This window comes from Drosophila suzukii (genome assembly GCF_043229965.1).
Source record: "Drosophila suzukii chromosome 2 unlocalized genomic scaffold, CBGP_Dsuzu_IsoJpt1.0 scf_2c, whole genome shotgun sequence".
Lineage (NCBI taxonomy): Eukaryota > Metazoa > Arthropoda > Insecta > Diptera > Drosophilidae > Drosophila > Drosophila suzukii.
Window position 1 is genome coordinate 30,883,631 of NW_027255896.1, and position 20,465 is coordinate 30,904,095.

General features: G+C 42.3%; 2 protein-coding genes across 2 annotated transcripts; both read right to left on the reverse strand.

The window, feature by feature from the left end:
* Positions 1-1,418: 1,418 nt before the first annotated feature.
* On the reverse strand, positions 1,419-4,419 carry LOC139354401 (uncharacterized). Its single transcript, XM_070998629.1, has 3 exons — positions 4,369-4,419; positions 4,121-4,301; positions 1,419-2,302 (listed from the first exon to the last, which is right to left on the reverse strand). The coding sequence occupies exons 1-3, from the start codon at positions 4,417-4,419 to the stop codon at positions 1,419-1,421; spliced, it is 1,116 nt and encodes a 371-aa protein (XP_070854730.1).
* A 5,364-nt stretch (positions 4,420-9,783) lies between these two features.
* LOC139354402 (uncharacterized) lies at positions 9,784-10,914 on the reverse strand. Its single transcript, XM_070998630.1, has one exon. It carries the CDS (start codon positions 10,912-10,914, stop codon positions 9,784-9,786), a length of 1,131 nt encoding a protein of 376 aa, XP_070854731.1.
* Between the last annotated feature and the right edge of the window lie 9,551 nt (positions 10,915-20,465).

Consider the following 20,465-nt stretch of genomic DNA (forward strand, 5'->3'; position numbering starts at 1 on the left):
ATCTATTAGTAATTTTATTTATTTACCTGGTACCGTACGTGTTATATAAGAGAGCAGGGATTTTACCCTAAAAAATTACAGGAGTCTTCTGTGTCCAGCTCATCTTCTATTTCGGCGGCACAGGCCTGAGCAACGGAGTCATAATCTTTGTCGTCGGGTTTTTCTTTCGGAATGAATTTTTTTTTGTTGAAACCGGGCTGACTGCCCTTTTTGCCATGAGCTGCGGTGGCGGCTTGCCTCCAGGAAACGTAATTTTCCTGTTTGCCGTCAAACTCTGGGACTGACTTGACCATGTCATTTCACTGTATCTCTAGTTTCATTCCTTTAAATGTCTGAATTTGTGGGATGTTATCTTTAACCTTAAGTGAGTTCAACTCCCCTATAACTGAGGCTAATTTTTTATCAAATAGCTCCTGTTGTTTTTGGAGTGCACCGTCTATGGCGGTCTCCATACTCGCAATTTGTTATGCCTGCATTTTTAGTGTTTATGGACTAGTGACGTTGAGAGCACTGTCTCGAATAAGTGGTAGATGGGTTACAATCTGCCTCAGTTACCTGATCTTGCTGACGTTTTTCTTTCGCTACTTTTGCTTCCAAAATCTTCTTATATTCCTCAAGAATTTCTTCGTCCGTTGAAACGTCTTCGTTATTTCTATACATTGAGATCACGGGTAGGTGGCGCATTTTAATCTCGTTTGCATATCTCCATTTTCCTTTTGGTCCCTTTAGAAGAGTAACGGGTATCTGATAGTCGAGGTACTCGACTATAGCGTTCTTCCTTGTTTTTTTGTGTAATTATGTTTTTACTTCATGTATGGCCATACTTGAAATATTTGTAAGAGTAATGAAATGATTATAAAATAAAAGTTTTTAATCTATCTTTATGTACTGTTTCTTTCTTAGTTTTATTGTTTGAAATTCGTATATTTTCGTTAACTTCTAAACTTTCTACCGTATATGGTCCGGTATATTTAGAATCTAGCTTATGTCCTATTTCATTTTTCAATAAAACTTTATCCCCCATAAATATATCTATATCCTTAGCCTTAAGGTCGTAAAATTCTATGTTTTTCCTCTTATTTTCCTCTATGATAATTCTAGCTCTCTTATGTGCTATTTCTAATCTATATTTACTCTCTTTAGCATAATCATCTATGTTATATACAATGTTTGGAAATTCGATGTTTTGCCAAAAACGAACTCATATGGACAGTAAACATGTACCATTGAGGGTGTAGTGTTGAAGCAGTATACGAAATTTTTTAAGCGCTCGTCCCAATCATATTTATTAATCGATCTGTATGAGCGTATGTATTCATAAAATGTACTGGTTAGAAATATAAACGACTTGGATGTGTGGACTGTATGTAATTTTTATACTTGCCAGTTGCGAAGCCTTTTTGATACTGATATGAATTTCATAAAAAGACGCCGTCGTAGCAGCGTCCCGGCCCGCCCTGAAACACAGTTTCTGAACTGGGCAAAACGGCAATCTTCGTGATTGGCCTGGTCATCTCTCCTGTTAGGGTCTTCAATTTGATTGCTCGAACGAGGTTGTCCTTCCCTGGATAGGTTTCCATAACCCGTGCGATGTGCCAAGATGCTGGTGGTGTATTAGACTCCTTAACGAGAACTACATCATCGATCGAGAGGTTGGGTGTTGAAGTGGTCCATTTCGGACGTTGTTGCAGAGTAGTCAGGTACTCCTGATGCCATTTCTTCCAGAATCCTTGAGGCATAACCTGGATGCTTTGCCAATATCCTAAACGGCCCACAGGGATGTGGCTTAAGTCTGGATCTGGCACGGTGGTTAACGGTCGCCCAATTAAGAAGTGGGCGGGTGATAAGTAGTTGTTTTTCGTATCCGATGTGTACCAGAGGGGCGTGAATTTATCACTGCGCTGATTTGAGCAAGCAAGGTGCGCATCTGTGAGGTGAGCGTTGACCGACTCCCATTTCCCTCCCCAATGTGGAGCTCTTGGGGGAATTAGTACCCATTGAATTCCATCATCCGCCAGAGTGGATGTCACGATGTCCTTATGTCGTTGTGATGAAAGCAATTCTTGCATTTCGTTGAGGGATAGCTTAGCTCCAATAAAGTTAGTTCCGTTGTCGCTGTAGATCTTCCTACACTTGCCACGTAGGGATATGAAGCGCCGCAAGGCAGCCAAGAAGGTTTCTGTTGTCAGGTCTTTGGCAAGTTCCAGATGTATGGCCGAGGTGACCATGCAGACAAACAGGCAAATGTAGCCCTTGCTGATTCGTGGCTTACGAACTTTGGCATCCTTCAGAAAGATTGGACCTGTATAGTCGCAACCAGTATTGACAAATGGAAAAACTTGAGTGACACGCACGCTGGGTAAATCAGCCATTTGTTGTTGGGCTGTGTTGTAGCGTTGACGAAAGCAGGATAAACATTCGTGTGTTAATCTGCGAAAGAGATTACGTGCTCGTGTTCCAGGATCAGCTTCGAGACTCGGTGCGTTTTTGACTGGGTGTTTTGCCTCTTGTGACAACTGCGATTGGTGCAGTCGTCCGCCTACCCTCAGCAAATCGTTTTCGTCTATCATTGCTGCAAGTTTGACCAGCTGCGATCGGTTCCTTAGGGGTTTCTTAGCAAGGAGCAATTGATAGTCCTCGTGGAATCAATGCTGCGCGTGTTTTATACAAATGATCCTTGCTGCCTTAATCTCTTCAAATGTAAGAGCTCTTGAGACTCTATCGCAGGACGGGCTTAGTGTGCGTTGAATGAATCGCTTCACATAGGCGACAATGTGAACGAGCTTGAGCCAAGAAGAAACTCATGCGATCAGCTCAGCGAGTGGATGAACCTGAGTTGCAACAGCCACTGTAGCCAAACATCTTGACTTGACTTCTCCTTGAATGCGTTTGTCTGAAAGAGATAAACCAAAACGTGAATCGCTCAACTTTACCAGGTATTTATCCTTGTCCCGAAGCCACAAAGGTCCATTCCACCACAAATGGAAGTCGATGAGGTCAGCAGCCATCAGACCCCTGGAAGCACAGTCAGCTGGGTTTGATTTGGAGTCTACGTGCCGCCAGCCCTTCCTTGGAACAGTGTCGAGGATTTCCGAGGTTCTGTTTCCAACAAAAGTCTTTAGTTGGGCTGGTGCATAGGATAACCAGGAGAGGAGTCGGACAGGCAAAAACAGTTATGTTCTTGTGGCGTAATCCAGAAGTGGACGAACGAATGAGTTGGCTTAGAAGAAGTGCTGCGCAAAGCTCCAGGCGTGGCAAGGATTGCTGTTTCAGTGGCGCCACCCTTGTCTTCGCAGCCACAAGGGACACCGAGATGGATCCGTCGTCATTTGTAACTCTGTTGTACACCACAGCAGCATATGACTTGGTTGAGGCATCCGAAAATCCGTGAAGCTCGATATTGTCTGCGTCGTTGGAAACGAAGCGTGGTAACTGGAATTTTTGTAGAGTGTCTAGATCTGCTCTCCATTTCAGCCAGTTGTCCGCTAGTTTGGTTGGGAGCGGGTCATATCAATCTAAGTTTAAGAGTCAGAGTTTTTGGAAGATAATCTTAAATTGGATTACAATTGGTGCCAAGAGTCCGAGAGGACCAAATATCCTGGAGACGTCGGACAAGACTTGTCTCTTTGTGCAGTCAGGAGATGCCGCTAGACCTATGTTGTACGTTAGAGTGTCTTTTCCAGGATGCCAGTATAGTCCGAGAACCTTAACTGGCGACGATTGTGCGTCGGTATCATCCGTTTGTATGAAGAAGGTATTGAATACCCATTTCCCGAGTTCAAGATTTGCGCACGACATCAGCTGACTAAACTCGTCTCGGTTTCGACGTAGTTCATCCTCATTGTTTGACCCAGTAAGAACATTATTGACATAAAAATCCTACTGGAGGACATAAAAATCCTCTAGTAAGATTTTTGAAGCATTCGGGTATTCCTCTTATGATCCACAGCGAGTTGTTCCAGCACTCGTACCGCAAGGAATGGTGCACATGACGTTCCGTAGGTTACAGTGCACAATTGGAAATGATTGATCGGATCGGATGGATCCTCTCTCCAAACGATCTTCTGGTAGTTTCTGTGCTTTTTTTTCCCAGTAGCGATTTCCTCTGGCGGCAACTTACGCATGTGCCCCAGACTGATATACTCCCGCATAAGGTATATGAAACGTTTGAGAGCTCCATGTAGAGTTTCTCCGAACTCAGGACTTTCCGTGTTGAATGGAAGCTCAACGACATACTTTCCCTTTTCATCGCGACTGTGGGTGGCGAGAAAGTGCTTCTCGGCCTGTTCGTCTTCCGGTTCCTATTGTGTTTTTTGTGGTTAGTGCAATAGCGTTGCTTGCGTTCGATGTGATGAGTGAAGTGATTACCCATCCGAATACCGACGAAATAGCAATACGATTACCTTTGTTGTCGTACATCTTTCGTCCTGTGAACACTGACCATAAGTGTTCGCTTCAGTCTCTGATTAGCATTCGTTGTAGTCAGACGTGTTTTCTTTTCGCTATGAATTCTTATTCGTGCTCCGAGTGCAATGCTGAAGTTACAGCATCGCAGCTTCGCGGTTTTGAGGCGGTTCGTTGCTCATCGCTTTGTCGTCGTACTTTTCTCACTGCATGTGTTGATCTCCCGGAGGATGCTATTAGATTATTAACAAATATGCCGAATCTACTCTGGCAGTGTGATCGCTGTGTTGTGGGTAATGATTCATACTCCAAAATCGATGAAGTAATGGAAGAACTTCATGACCTGAAGAGTCTATACATGGATTTAAATTCAAAGTTTCTGAAGGCTTTTCCCAATTCTACCAATGTCAGTCAGCGTAAAAAAGTGGTGAAACCATTGGCTCCACCTTCTTCAATTGGTCGTCAAGCCAACCATGCAGACCTGATACCTCCCGCACCAGTTTCTACTGCCGCCAGGAACCATGCAAAGAATAACAGGAACAAGAGGCAAATAGTTGGTCAAGCTCCTAATTGTGAACTTCTCGAAGTTGTGCCGAGCAATAAATTCCTTCATATTGGTAGATTCAGAGCGCACGTAAAATCTGATTCTGTGTGTGAATATGTTGCAAATAAGCTAGGTGTGGATACCGCCACCTTAATTTGCAAGCCTTTAGTCAAAAATGGTGTAGATGTTGCTACACTGGAATTCGACAATTTTAAATTAGGAATACCTGAGCAGCACTTTCAGACTGTGTTTAGTGATGCTTTCTGGCCCAATCCAATCAAGAGATCAGTCGATTCATCCACAGGGATAGGCCGATTGTTGATGGGAACGTTCTGGATTTGCACAATCATCATACATCGGAATCAAAAAACCCCCAATAATCGGCGCCTCTGGTGTCGATTTGACTATGGCAAATTTTTATGATCCTCTTCCTCATTTTTATGCTACTTATTCGCAACGTCAACGTCCGTTGGTTTCGATATCGCTAACTGCTACCATTACACTCTCATACGCCGCTCCCAGTGCACTCTTAAGTATTGGGCACCCGTCACTCACAAATCAATAACATTATCAGCTGGATTTTTCCTTTCTTGTTCTGTCTAACGTTCATCAAACGCTCACTGGAGATGCGTTGTCACCAGATTCCGTTAAGATTCCCGCTCTAAGCGCTCTCTTCGGAGATGTGCACTCATCACAATCAAAGCAACATCGGCATCAGCTGGATTTGTCGTTGTCTATTTCGCGCGACGTTTGTCAAACGCTCTCTGGAGAGCTGCTCTCATCATATTTCATCAAGATTCCCGCTCTATGCGCGCTCTTCGGAGTTGTGCGCTCATCACCGTCAAACAAACAACAACGTCAGCTGGAGTTGTCGTTGTCTGTTTTGCGCGACATTCGTCAAACGTTGATCGATGAGGCGCTCTCATCATATTCAATCACTCATCTCCCTCTAAGCGCGCTCTCTGGGGATGTGCATGCATCACTATCAAAGCAACAACAACATCAGCTTGAGCTGTCGTTGTCTGTTTCGGACGACGATCGTCAAACGCTCTTTGGAGAGCCGCTCTCATCATACTTCATCAAGATTCCTGCTTTAAGCGCGCTCATCGGAGTTGTGCGCTTATCACAATTGAACCAACAACAACGTCAGCTGGAGTTGTCGTTGTCTGAATTGTGTTACGTTCGTCTAATGCTCACAAAAGCCCAACGGCTGGAGCTTTCAAAATTTGCTCTGAGTGATACTCGTGATCACAGTATCATTTCCTTATTACCGCGCTCCTCTCTGAAGCTACGAAATTGCTTGAATTTCTCATCGACTGCTTTGTGTGGCTTTTCCCGATGGCAGCATCAACAACAACTTTGTTGATCGTGCTATTGTGAGTACGGCCCCACTAAAAATTTATTTTCAAAACATCTCCGGAATGCGGAAAAAGGCGGAGCAAGTATACCTTGCCACATCCCAATGCGAGTTTGATGTTATAGTTTTAGTTGAAACTTGGCTCAACATAAACTTTTACTCAAAGACAGAGATAGCACGAAAACCCACTGTGCTAGAAGGGGTGGTGTAATTGTTGCTGTTCGCTGCAATTTGCGCTGCTTGTCAATTGGACTTCTCATTGAAGATACCCTTCTTGATCAAGTTGCGGTGTCGATAATTGGAGAATCGGAATCGCTGCAAATTGTGGTGTCATACATACCACCGAATGGTTCATATAAACTTTACAAGGCTCATCTGGAAAACATTACCGACATCTACAATAATCTGCAGGACCATCAACATATCTGTGTGATTGGAGACTTTAATCTATCATCCCTCGTTTGGTCTCAGGATCCGGAGCATCACTCTTCACTGCCAAGCAACATACATCAACCACACGAGATTCTTTTCATCGATGATATTTTCAGTATGGGCTTAATACAAGTCAATAATATATTCAATAACTTAGATACAATTTTAGACTTAGTATTCCTTAGCGCTGATATTAACTTTTCTTTAGTCCAATGTAGTTCACCTATAAGCAATTGTGATATCCATCATAGACCATTGCCACTAGTTATAAACTTTTACAGTTTTGCGCCTTCATCTGAATATTCACCTAGATTTATTTTCAATGAAACCAGCCTTTGTGCCACCAGAAATGAGATCTCTGCCATTAACTGGGAGTCAGTTTTATCACATGTCAGTTTGGAGTCGTGTTATGACACATTTTTAGTTGTTATTTTAAACATCATTAAGAACAATGCTCGAGAAAGGGTCCACAATTCGTTTAAGTTGCCATGGTATACGAAAGGTTTGAAAAAGCTTAAAAATCTTCGAAATAAATTCTATAAAAGGTTTTTAGTTACACAGGTCCAGGTGATTGGAATAGACACTTGCAGCACAAACGAGAATTTGAATTTCTAAATAAATTTCTTTACAATCAGTATATAGCGAGTGTTGAGAACGGCCTAAAAAGTAATCCCAACTCTTTTTGGCGATTCATCAATTCAAAGAAAAGTGCTTCTTCAGTTCCATCTGCTATGTTCCTAGGGAATTTATCTTCCCATTCAAATACAGAAACTGCAAATTTCTTTCCCTCTTATTTTAAAGCTAATTTTGAGCCAACAGCAGCCTGGAATGATTCTTAAACCTTTAATGCAATCACTCCTCTACTGAATTTAGGTAGTTTAACCGTGCTAGAAGAGAATGTTCATAGAGCTGTGGAAGATGTGGATGAATCGTACACTCCAGACTGTGATGGGATTCCGGCCTACTTTCTGAAACACTGTATAGAGGTGCTAAGCGTTCCACTAAAAATTCTGTTTGATAAATCACTTTCTAGTGGACACTTTGCGGATAGATGGAAGGTCGCATCCGTGACTCCAATTTTAAAATCAGGGCCGAAGAATAACATTGCCAAATACAGGCCTATAGCAAAGATCAGTAATATCGCTAAACTCTTCGAATGCATTGTTGCCCATAAATTATCATTTCTTGTAAAAACATATATAAGCACTTCTCAGCATGGTTTTGTTGCAGGTCGGTCAACTACGACTAATCTTGCCGTTTTCAGCAACTATTGCATTCATGCCTTTAATATGCGATATCAGGTTGATGCTATTTACACTGATTTTGCGAAAGCCTTTGACAAAGTTAGCCACAGTGCCCTACTGGCAAAACTGGCCCGCTTGGGTAAACATTCGGCACTACTAAATTGGATAAAATCATATTTACACCATCGACTTTATAGAGTTAATATTAATGGAAAATTCTCGGATTCCTAACCTCTGGCCTCCCTCAGGGGAGTGCTATGTGACCTCTGCTTTTCATCATTTTCATCAATGATGTGAGGTTCTGTCTATCTTTAGAGTGTCTCCTGCATGCAAATGATTTAAAAATGTTTAAGTCTATTAAATTAGCGACAGACTCTCAATTGTTTCAACATGACTTAGTTTCCTTGAGCTCTTGGTGTAGCCGAAATTCGGTCCCTCTTAACATAAGCAAGTGCTTCTATGTCACTTACAGTAAATCCGCATACAATATCGTCACATCTTACAATATCAATGGTCAATCTCTACAACTGCAGCGGGAATCCTTGGATCTAGGAGTGTTGTTTGACTCAAAATTTAAGTTTGCAGCACACTTCGATTACATCATGCCCAGGGCCTATGCTATGTTTGGATTTGTGGAACGGAACGCATCGCTATTCACGGATCCCTACACCAGACTTGCGCTTTATTTTGCATTTGTCCGATCTAAATTAGAACATGCGTCTCTTATTTGGAATCCCTTCACTACCACTCATGGAAACAGAATAGAACGTCTACAGAAACAGTTTTTGAAATTCGCGTTGTTGCCGCTAAGGTTTTTAGACCCTACCCCTTCATACCACCAGCAATGTAGGCTTGTTCACCTACCATCCCTTGAGCATCGTAAAAGTATCCTCGCCATTTGCTTCATCTCTGATTTGTTGGATGGTAGTATCGACTGTCCAGAACTGCTATCGAAAGTTGGTTTTCACGCCCCGCCTAGGCAACTTCGGAATTTTGATCCCTTTTTCCTCGAGCTGCGGCGGACAAATTATTCCAAAAACGAGCCCCTCTATAGGGCCTTATATGAGTCTAACGCACTTCCAATTGATATGAAATTGGACTACTTCTCAAGTAAATCAATTCTTAAGCATAGGTTAGTCAATTATTTTGTAAATTTTAGTACGTAAGATAAGTTGTTGAAATGTTCAAGTAGCCAGTACAGGAATTCCGTTGGCGAAATGAAATAAATAAATAAATAAATAAACAAATAGTATATATGTGTATGCGCCAGCTGCATATCCTTAAATTCCTCGAGTGTCGATGCGTCGATATTTTGGCGTTCCAGAGATGAGGTGATTCTGCCTAGCACGTGGGCATAGACAACCAAACGATCATCGGATATGCGAGACTTAATTTGCAGCGTGCTGCATCCCCTTGTCGTGTCTGCTTTTACCGAAGAGATTCCTGTAACCAAAATGGGTGATGCCGACCGTGTCAATCCGAGAGCTTGGATGCAACGCTCAGATACATAAGACAGCTCTGATCCTGTGTCTAATAGAAGACGGCATGTTACGTGGTCATCTTTTGCGTTTTTAACATACACCATAGCAGTTGGTAATATGCTTCGTTTGAATTCCGTTAGATGTGTAGATTTTGCAGTGCCTTGTGCTCATACAACCTTTGGGGTGCCCGCTCCTTGGGCCAAATGACTGAGTGTCACTGAGTTTGTGTTAGACGCGCTTAAGTTTTGCTCGTCACCCTCCGCTATCTGGGCAAGATTCCCACTAGCCTGTGGATTCGGTTGCATATGAAGAAGAGAGTGATTACTTGTATGTTGACTTGCACCTGTTGACCCCATGACCAGGTCGCAAGCAGTTGTAGCATAGTGATTTCTCCTTCACAAATGATCGCCTCTGCAGTCCAGACATATCCAGAAACGGCTGGCAGCCATATAGAGTGTGTTCTGTAGAACTACATTTGGTGCAGCCACTACTTTCAACCGCAACCATCGATTGTGTGATTCTTTTTCGTTTTTCAGGATGTTTTGTTGTATTGCTTCCAGTCGCAAGCTCCCTTTTACTCAGCTCCAGTTCCTCGCAGCGAGAACCGAGAAACTTGAAGAGCTCCTCTAGAGTGGGTGAATCTGTCTCCATCCTGCGCTCAACCCACCTGCGCCGTGTGTCAGCGTCAAGTTTCTCTAGGGCTAGATAGATGATCCAACAATCGCGTCCGGTCTGATTCACCATATCCAATCCACGAATAATTTCGTTTGCTCCATCCGAAACCTTCCATAGAACAGTTGCATCGATCCTTGTAGTTGCTGGCAGGCTCATAAACTGTTCCAAAAACGAGTTTACAATGTGCCATGGACGATTGTATCTTTCCTTAAGACGTTCCCATGCAGCGTTGTAAGCCGTGCCCGTAATTGCCAAGTGTCGAACCAAGTTGGCAGCTTCATCAACGAGAAGTGTTTTTAAGTGATGGAACTTCTGGGTGTTGGACAAATGCCGTTTGTTATAAATTGTGCTTTCATATATGTCTTGAAAGGATGGTCTCTCTGTATAGTTGCCAAAGAACCGTTTGATTTGAATTTTAGGCAATTCGCTCAGATTTGAATTCGCTATGAGTACCGAGTTCCGAGAACTCGCTAATGTGACGTCATCACCAACATGATCAGGCCTGTTCGGTATGCTCTGACTTACAGCAAGTCGCTCCAATAGTTGTTGGTTTTGTTGCAGCAAGTTTAAGATTGCATCATTGTTTGAATGTAGCCCGTTGCTGCCACTCGCACTGCTTGGAGATGTCCCCGGTTGTAGATCATTACTCCTTTCCTTGAGAATAGCGCTTGCCCTTAGGTATTTTTCTTCGTAGACCGCATTGTCGATCTCCGGATCGACATAGCCTTCCACTTCCTCGTGAAGCGCAATGCAATCGCTAAACTGGTTGAACTCCATCCAAACTTCATTTAGAAGCTCTATCCGTGTGACGATCTCTGTGTGTGTAGCTATCTCCGTTTGTTCAGCCCATGCCAAGACACGTGTTATGTTGGACTTAAGTCTGGCACGGCTTTTCACTAATGATTTTAATTGTTCCATTGCAATCAATTACTATGAGAATCAAAGCACTCCAAAACTTTCCAAGAATCCGGAACGATGGACCAGCAATATGGTTAGAAATATAAACGACTTGGATGTGTGGACTGTATGTAATTTTTATTCTTGCCAGTTGCGAAGCCTCTTTGATACTGATACGAATTCCACAAAAAGACGCCGTCGTAGCAGCGTTGCCAGAAACGAAAAAAAGTATATATATATAGGATTTCTGTTACATAAGATAGAGATGGCATTATGCGCCAAATGATGAGAGGTTATTAAAGACTGCAACCGTTCAGGACTCTGTGACTTCTCTCTACTGTTCCAACTGTCTGGTGGTGGTGGATGTTATATTTTTATTTTTTAAATATTTGCACAAGTCGTTTAAAATTGAATTTGTATATTCGGATCCCATGTCCAAAATGAACGTCTTCATTGGACCATACCTTAATATAAAAGATTCTAAAATAGCTTTTGCGACAGTGCTTGTACTTTTATTGGCAATTGAAATGACAATTAAATATTTTGTTAAATCACATATAAGTGTGACTGCATATTCGTTACTATTATCTGATTTTGGTAGTGGACCAATTGTGTCTACTATCCCTTTGTCGAAAGCATTTATCGGAATGTCTGTGATTGTCACAGGAGTCTTTGTATGTGTTTTCACTTTTGATTTTTGGCATTTGTGACATTTTTTTATGTATTTGGTAATATATCGGGTCAAACCTTTCCAATAATAATCTCTTTTGACCTTGGCCAAGGTTTTAGTTATGCCACTGTGACCTCCTTGTACTGGATCGTTGTGAAATATAGATTACGGTCACCGGGTTGAGTAGCGCTACTCTCAATGATTTCAGTGTCTTTTCGCCCATTTTTTTAAAATCATCTATTGAAACTTGTTCAAAGATTTTTTCCCACGGTGCCAATTTTAATTGGCTGATTTAATATATGCAGGCTTGCTTTTCAAGCCTTTGGAAGAACTGACCTAAGTCAAGAATTCCATTGGTGAATAAATCGCTAACATTATATCTTGCAGTAATTTGTTTTCCATGTTTGAAGAAACAGGTTACGTGCAAGGTTACTTCTTTACGTTCTTCGTAATTATTGATGACTCCGAATACGTTGGGCTTTGAAGCTTTTTCTATAGATTGCCTAGGCAACTTCATTTCATTTTCTCCTGCGTAGGATTTCTGTCTACTTTGATATTGTTAAAATATACCAAATTTAAGTTTACATACATCGATAAGAACTCATTGTACTCATCCCTAATCGTGTAGTTCTCTAAGTCTTTGCCACCAGCGGTTGTGTCGCGTGTATTACTGAATAAAGTATATATATATTATAATCTTACTATTCGATCCCTCGTCTGATTTACATCAGGTTATGATCCCAGAACGCTTAAGCTGCTCGTTTAAGCGCAAGTAAAAATAAAGTGGATAATTTGTGAAACACCAAATTGATTGTATCAGAAAAACGAAACTGAAAATTTATTTAACAATAATTTGCAACGACGAAGAATAGAAATAGGCAAAGACGGATAAAGACGCCACAAAAACTTTCGGGAACAATGAAACAGAAAAAATCGTAGGACACAAATAAAAAATGAGTTTCGCAAACATTAAAATAGATCCCCTCGGAAGGGAAAATTATGATACGTGGAAAATACAAATCCTAGCTCTTTTAATTAAGAACGATGTGTGGAAATACGTGAGTGGTCAGTCTAGTGGGCCAACAGATTCCCAAGAAAAAGCCTTGGAGTGGGACATAAATGTTCAATGAACTGCGAATCATCGAGACAGTTATGGGAAAAACTAGAAAGCATATACCAGTCAAAAGGTCCAGCGCATAAGGCACATTTGTTGAAATCGCTTATATTGCAAAAAATGAAAAATGGAGACGATATGCACAGTCCCTTGCAAAGGTTTTTGTCAATCTTGACAAATCGTGAAATGGACATGCAAGTAATGGATGATCTCGTGACGATCCAGCTGCTGTACAGTGTTCCTGAGGAATACGAACACTTTAGAGTCGCCATTGAAACACAGGACAATATACCTGAGCCAGAAGTGTTGAAAACCAAAATGATGGAAGAATATGAGGCGCGTAAAAAGACAACATTGAATTGGTTCACGATGCCATGTTTACGCGGAAAAATTATAAATTCCCTCCAAATGCAAATACAAACTTTAAATTCAAGTGCTTCAATTGCGAGAAAATAGGGCACAAGGCCAAAGATTGTAAGGGAGGCAATCAAAAACAGCGTGAATGCAAAAGCGAACCGAAAAGCAACAGTGCGGTCGCCATGTAGGTGTTTGCAGACGAAGGACAGTCGTGTCTCGATTCAGATTCACAACTTCGGGCAAATTTAATGTCAGGGTCAAAAATTACAGATCACGGTTTTGAAGTCACTTTTCGTCGAGACGGTGCCGTTATATCTGACGCACAGACTGGTAAAAGGATCGCAACAGCATCTCGTAAATCCAATCTGTAGTTCATAAATCAATGCCGTGAAAAATGCAACACAGTGAGTACCGTATGCGAGGACAGTGACCTACAGAAATGGCATGAAGTATCGGGACACATAAACGAAGTTGACTTAAAAAGTATGATTCGAAACGAAAAAGTGATTGGCATAAAACTGAATCTTAACGAGAACATGAAAAGCTGTGAAATTTGCATTCAGGGGAAGCAATCGAAAAAACCATTCACGAAGTCGGACTCAAAATCAAGTGATCTACTAGAGTTAGTACACTCAGACGTTTGTGGACCAATGCGGGTCAAGTCGCACGGAAGTTCCAGATACTTCGTAACATTCATCGACGATAAAACCAGGTGGTGCGAAATATATTTTCTAAAACAGAAAAGCGAAGTCATAGAAAAGTTCAAAGAGTATATGCACCTCGTCGAAAATCAAACTGGCAGAAAAATCAAAACGCTGCGTACAGACAATGGTAAGGAATACGTAAAGACCGAGTTTTCCACTTTTCTCAAAGAAAAGGGCATTAAGCATGAACTTACAAACGACTACACGCCGTAACAAAATGGAGTTGCCGAACGCTAAAACCGAACTTTAGTTGAGATGGGTCGGTGCATGATGCTTCAGAGCGGATTACCTCCAAGTTTCTGGGCAGAATCTATTCTAACTGCGAACCACGTCATAAACAGAGTCACGACCCGGAGCCTAAATGGCGAAATACCATACAACTTGTGGACTGGAAAGAAACCAACGCTCACATATCTAAAAGTATTTGGAACCGTAAAAATGTATATTTATAGGGTACGAGCCGCTAACAAAAGGATATCGACTTTGGTGTCCAGCTGAAAGGAAGACTTACAAAAGCCGAGATGTAAGGTTCCTTGACAATTTTGAAGAAGATAACCAATATGAGGATTTTGTTGAACAAGAATGTACTGAAAATCCTAAAATCGAAATTATTCTTCTTCAAGTTCCACCTACAGCAGAACCAGAATCTTCGCCCAAATTTGAAATTTGGTAGTGCCCAGACCGGAAACTCCCGCATCTCGCACTAGTCACAACCAAAAGGAGAGGACGAGGTCGCCCCAGGAAACGGCAAATAACTATGAAAGAGAGTGCTCCAGAGGATGTCCTAAGAGAAAACAGCGCATTTCTCAGTGAGCAGAGCGATCCAAAAGATGCAAGAGAGGCACTCTCTTGCCCGGATAGTGAGGATTGGAAGGCAGCCATGCTTCAAAAATACCACCCTTTGAACAAGAACGAGACGTGGACTCTGGTAGATCGACCTACAAACACGGAAATCATCAAGACGAAGTGGGTTCTGCGAACAAAACGACATGCTAACGGTCAAATCGAAAGGCGAAAGGCAAGACTTGTCGCCAAGGGACTTGCGCAGACACCCGGTGTAAGCTACGGCGAAACTTACGCGCCCGTGGCACGCATGAACTCCATTCGAATGCTTATGCCCCTATCAGTTGAGCTCGAAATGCAAATCCAACTGTTGGATTTCATCAGCGCATACCTCAACGGCGAAATAACCGAAGACGTCTACCTAAAAATTCCAAAAGAATTTGAAACGATCCTAAGTAACGACGACCACAAAAAGTATGCTTCAAATAAAGTCTGCAAAATACGCAAGGCGCTGTATGGTCTCAAACAGTCTGGAAGGCAATGGTATCGAAAGCTTGACGAAAAGCTACAGAGCTTGGGACTACAGCCGCTAAGTTCTGATCCTTGTGTGTACTTCATAAATAAAACGAGCATGTCGTTTTTAATTAATCGTATTAATTTACGTAGATGACTTCGAATGACGTCGAATGACGAAAGTGCACTTACAGAATTAAAATCAAAGCTTGCAGGCATGTTCGATATGAAGGACATGGGATTGCTGAAGTATTGCCTTGGGATTGAGTTCGAACAGAACCTTGAGAAGCACGAAATCAAAATGCATCAGCAGTGTTATGCAAAAGAGGTCATCAAACGGTTTGGCGTGGAAAACTCCAATACAGTGTCAACACCATTGGCCGCAAATGAGAAATTATCAAAAGATATGGCGTCGAATGATCAAGAAGAATCTCCTGAAATTAAGGACCTGCCGTATCAAAGGCTCATTGATGTATCTGGCAGTATGCACCAGGCCAGACATTTTCCATGCAGTAAGTTTACTAAGCCAATTTAACAGTAACTTTACTCAACAGCATTGGACAGCAGCAAAGAGGGTCCTCCGATATCTCAAGGCAAGTACAAAAAGAGGACTCACATTCAAAAAGACTGGCAAGAATCTTTTTGGCTATGCGGATGCCGATTGGGGATCAAACATCGACGACAGACGATCATTTACAGGCTTTGCATTTATGTTTGTCCTGGAAACAGCGCACAGTGATACTCTAAACGACCGAAGCCGAGTACATGGCTATATCCGATGTTGCGAAGGAAGTCGTTAATCTAAAGTTGTTCCTGAAGAAAACTTTAGGTACGCAGGACGTTGTCGTGATCTTTAACGATAATCAAGGCGCAGGTGACCTGACCCGAAATCCAGTATTCCACAACAGTACAAAGCTGTGGATATTCGTCACCACTTCATTAGAGAGCTGGTTGAAAACAATGAAGTAATCGTAGAATACATCCGGACTGAGAAGATGCGTGCCGATGAATTGACAATAGGTTTATCTACATCAAAACACAACGAATGTATAATTGGTTTGGGTATGACTACTATGTAAAATATGAAAATTGTTCAACATAATTATGAGGGGAAGTGTTAAAATATACCAAATTTAAGTTTACATATATCGATAAGAACTCATTGTACTCATCCCTAATAGTGTAGTTCTCTAAGTCTTTGCCACCAGCGGTCGAATACTGAATAAAGTATATATATATCTTACTACTCGATCCCTCGTCTGATTTACATCAGATATCTTGCAGTGACTTTATTCATATTTCTGGTAATGTCTTTTAGCTCTTCGATGGTTATTCTCGATAACGCATTTGCCACGTAATTTTCTTTACCCTTTAGATCTACAGTGAAGTTGTACTCTTCTAATTCAAGACTCGGTACGTAAGTGGTCTGTGATCTGTTTTGACAGTGAAGTGTCTACCATAAATATATGGTCTGAAGTGTGTTATTGCCCAATGAATAGCTGTAAGTTATTGTTCCGTTGTACTTTTGTTACTTTCACCCTTTGTAAACGATCTTGATGCGTATGCAACTGGGAGTTGGAGTCGATTTTTGTTTTGAGTTTAAACTGCGTCACAAGCTTGCTTACTAGCATCTGTTATTATGCAAAATTCTTTTCTGAAATCTGGGTATTGTAACAATGTTGGTTCTATTAAAGCCGATTAAAAAACGCATGCTGGCAGTCAGCTGTCCATTCAAAGTTTACTTTTTTTTTTGCATAACTTAGTTATGTGACGAGAATAGTCGGCAAAGTGGTTTATGAAACGTCTGTAATAATTGCAGAATGCAACAAATCTTCTAGCGCTGTCCGCACCGTGTGGGACTGGATAATTTTTTATGACGTCGTATTTTTTGTCATCGGGTAAGATTCCTTTATCAGTGCCTTTATGTCCTAGAAATGTGACTTCATGCGTGAAAAATTATAATTTTTTAGGATGTAACTTGAGGTTGAATTTCCTAATTTTTTCAAAAACATCGGTTAAGTTTTTAAGCATATGTTTTTCGGAACAACTAGACTATTAGATCATACATGTAAAGGAATGCTTGAAAAGGATCTAGTCCAGAGAATACTATAGTCATCATTCTCTGAAAACAGTTTGGCGCTATTTTTAAGCCGAATGGTAATCGCCATTGCTTGTTGAGAAGGACGTTATATCTCTAGAGCTTTTTTCAAGCTCGATTTAGTGAAAACCTGACATAAGGTCGAGGCATGAAAAATATTTTGCTCTACCTAGTTGGTCTAAAACGTCATTAATTCTAGGTAGTTATCAGAACTTATCAGACAATAGTTTTTTATTGATCTGACGATAGTCAATTACTAATCGCCATTTATTTTTATCTGAGTCCAGGATGGACTTTTTCGGAACCAATAAGAGTGGGCTGTTATATGCAGATACAGATGGTTCCACAATTTTATCTTTTATTAATTTTTGTACCTGGGCTTGGACTTCTGCTTTTTGACTGTGGGGACTTCTGTAGTTCTTGATATAAACCGGTTCTTTATCCTTCAATCTTAACTTTTGTTTATAAAAATTATTTGTACTCAACGAGTACAATCCAAATACTTCGCTATGTTGTGTGCAAGTTATCCAGCTCATGATCCCAGCCTCCTTACCCAATTTATAAACAAACTCTTCATATACAATTCTTAGCTGAGAGCGCCTTCCAGCTCGAGCGCCCAGCCGCCTTACCCAAGTCGTAAACAATTTCTTATAAACAATTCTCAGCTGGGAACAAATAGTATATATGTGTATCCGCCAGCTGCAGATCCTTAAATTCCTCGAGTGTCGATGCGTCGATATTTTGGCGTTCCAGAGATGAGGTGATTCTGCCTAGCACGTGGGCATAGACAACCAAACGATCAGCGGATATGCGAGACTTAATTTGCAGCGTGCTGCATCCCCTTGTCGTGTCTGCTTTTACCGAAGAGATTCCTGTAACCAAAATGGGTGATGCCGACCGTGTCAATCCGAGAGCTTGGATGCAACGCTCAGATACATAAGACAGCTCTGATCCTGTGTCTAATAGAAGACGGCATGTTACGTGGTCACCTTTTGCGTTTTTAACATACACCATAGCAGTTGGTAATATGCTTCGTTTGAATTCCGTTAGATGTGTAGATTGTGCAGTGCCTTGCGCTCATACAACCTTTGGGGTGCCCGCTCCTTGGGCCAAATGACTGAGTGTCACTGAGTTTGTGTTAGACGCGCTTAAGTTTTGCTCGTCACCCTCCGCTATCTGGGCAAGATTCCCACTAGCCTGTGGATTCGGTTGCATATGAAGAAGAGAGTGATTACTTGTATGTTGACTTGCACCTGTTGACCCCATGACCAGGTCGCAAGCAGTTGTAGCATAGTGATTTCTCCTTCACAAATGATCGCCTCTGCAGTCCAGACATATCCAGAAACGGCTGACAGCCATATAGAGTGTGTTCTGTAGAACTACATTTGGTGCAGCCACTACTTTCAACCGTAACCATCGATTGTGTGATCCTTTTTCGTTTTTCAGGATGTTTTGTTGTATTGCTTCCAGTCGCAAGCTCCCTGTTACTCAGCTCCAGTTCCTCGCAGCGAGAACCAAGGGCTCCTCTAGAGTGGGTGAATCTGTCTCCATGCTGCGCTCAATCCACCTGCGCCGTGTGTCAGCGTCAAGTTTCTCTAGGGCTAGATAGATGATCCAACAATCGCGTCCGGTCTGATTCACCATATCCAATCCACGAATAATTTCGTTTGCTCCGTCCGAAACCTTCCGTAGAACAGTTGCATCGATCCTTGTAGTTGCTGGCAGGCTCATAAACTGTTCCAAAAACGAGTTTACAATGTGCCATGGACGATTGTATCTTTCCTTAAGACGTTCCCATGCAGCGTTGTAAGCCGTGCCCGTAATTGCCAAGTGTCGAACCAAGTTGGCAGCTTCATCAACGAGAAGTGTTTTTAAGTGATGGAACTTCTGGGTGTTGGACAAATGCCGTTTGTTATAAATTGTGCTTTCATATATGTCTTGAAAGGATGGTCCCTCTGTATAGTTGCCAAAGAACCGTTTGATTTGAATTTTAGGCAATTCGCTCAGATTTGAATTCGCTATGAGTACCGAGTTCCGAGAACTCGCTAATGTGACGTCATCACCAACATGATCAGGCCTGTTCGGTATGCTCTGACTTACAGCAAGTCGCTCCAATAGTTGTTGGTTTTGTTGCAGCAAGTTCAAGATTGCATCATTGTTTGAATGTAGCCCGTTGCTGCCACTCGCACTGCTTGTAGATGTCCCCGGTTGTAGATCATTACTCCTTTCCTTGAGAATAGCGCTTGCCCTTAGGTATTTTTCTTCGTAGACCGCATTGTCGATCTCCGGATCGACATAGCCTTCCACTTCCTCGTGAAGCGCAATGCAATCGCTAAACTGGTTGAAATCCATCCAAACTTCATTTAGAAGCTCTATCCGTGTTTTTTTTTTTTTTTTTTTTATTAAATAAGCGGGACGGATGGCGGTCAGGTTGCCGCTCGTCCTTATAACTCCATGCGTCGACTCCGTTCTCGACGCCTAAGATCCTTCAGGATGCCAGCGGCCATGTTGGCTATCGCGTCCCACTTGCTTTGATCTTCCAGCATGCAGCTGATCACGTTGTCCGCTGTCAGGTTACATACGGTTGTCGTTTCAGCTTCGGCTCGGTTCCTATCGTATAGGGGGCAGATGAATAGCGCGTGCTCCGCGACTTCGATGCTTCCTGTGCCGCAGTGGTCGCAGTAGGGGTTTGGCTCGTGCTTAAACCTATGCAGGTATTCCTTAAAGCATCCGTGCCCGGAGATCATCTGCGTGAGGTAGAAGTCTACCTGTCCGTGTCGTCTCTGCAGCCAGGGTGTTAGACTGGGAATTAGCCTGTGCGTCCACCGCCCTGTGGTCGCATTGTTCCACCTCATTTGCCATGCCTCGATCGTGTTACCGCGTTGGGTCCTGCTTCCTCTGCTCCCAGTTCTTCGTTCTGCCGCCAGCAGGTCTATCGGTATAGTACCGGCTACCACTAGCGCGGCTTCCTCAGATACCGTGCAGAAGCTGCTTGTGATGCGCAGTGCGCAGCGTCTGTAGACAGCTTTGCACTGGCGGCTGTATGATGCGGTCTTCATAGCCTCGGCCCATATGGGCGCGGCGTACATTATGATAGATGTCACCACTGTCGCTATAATCCTTCTGCTGTGCTGCTTTGGTCCTCGAGTATTGGCCATCATCCTTGAGATGGCTGCAGTCGATCTGGATGCT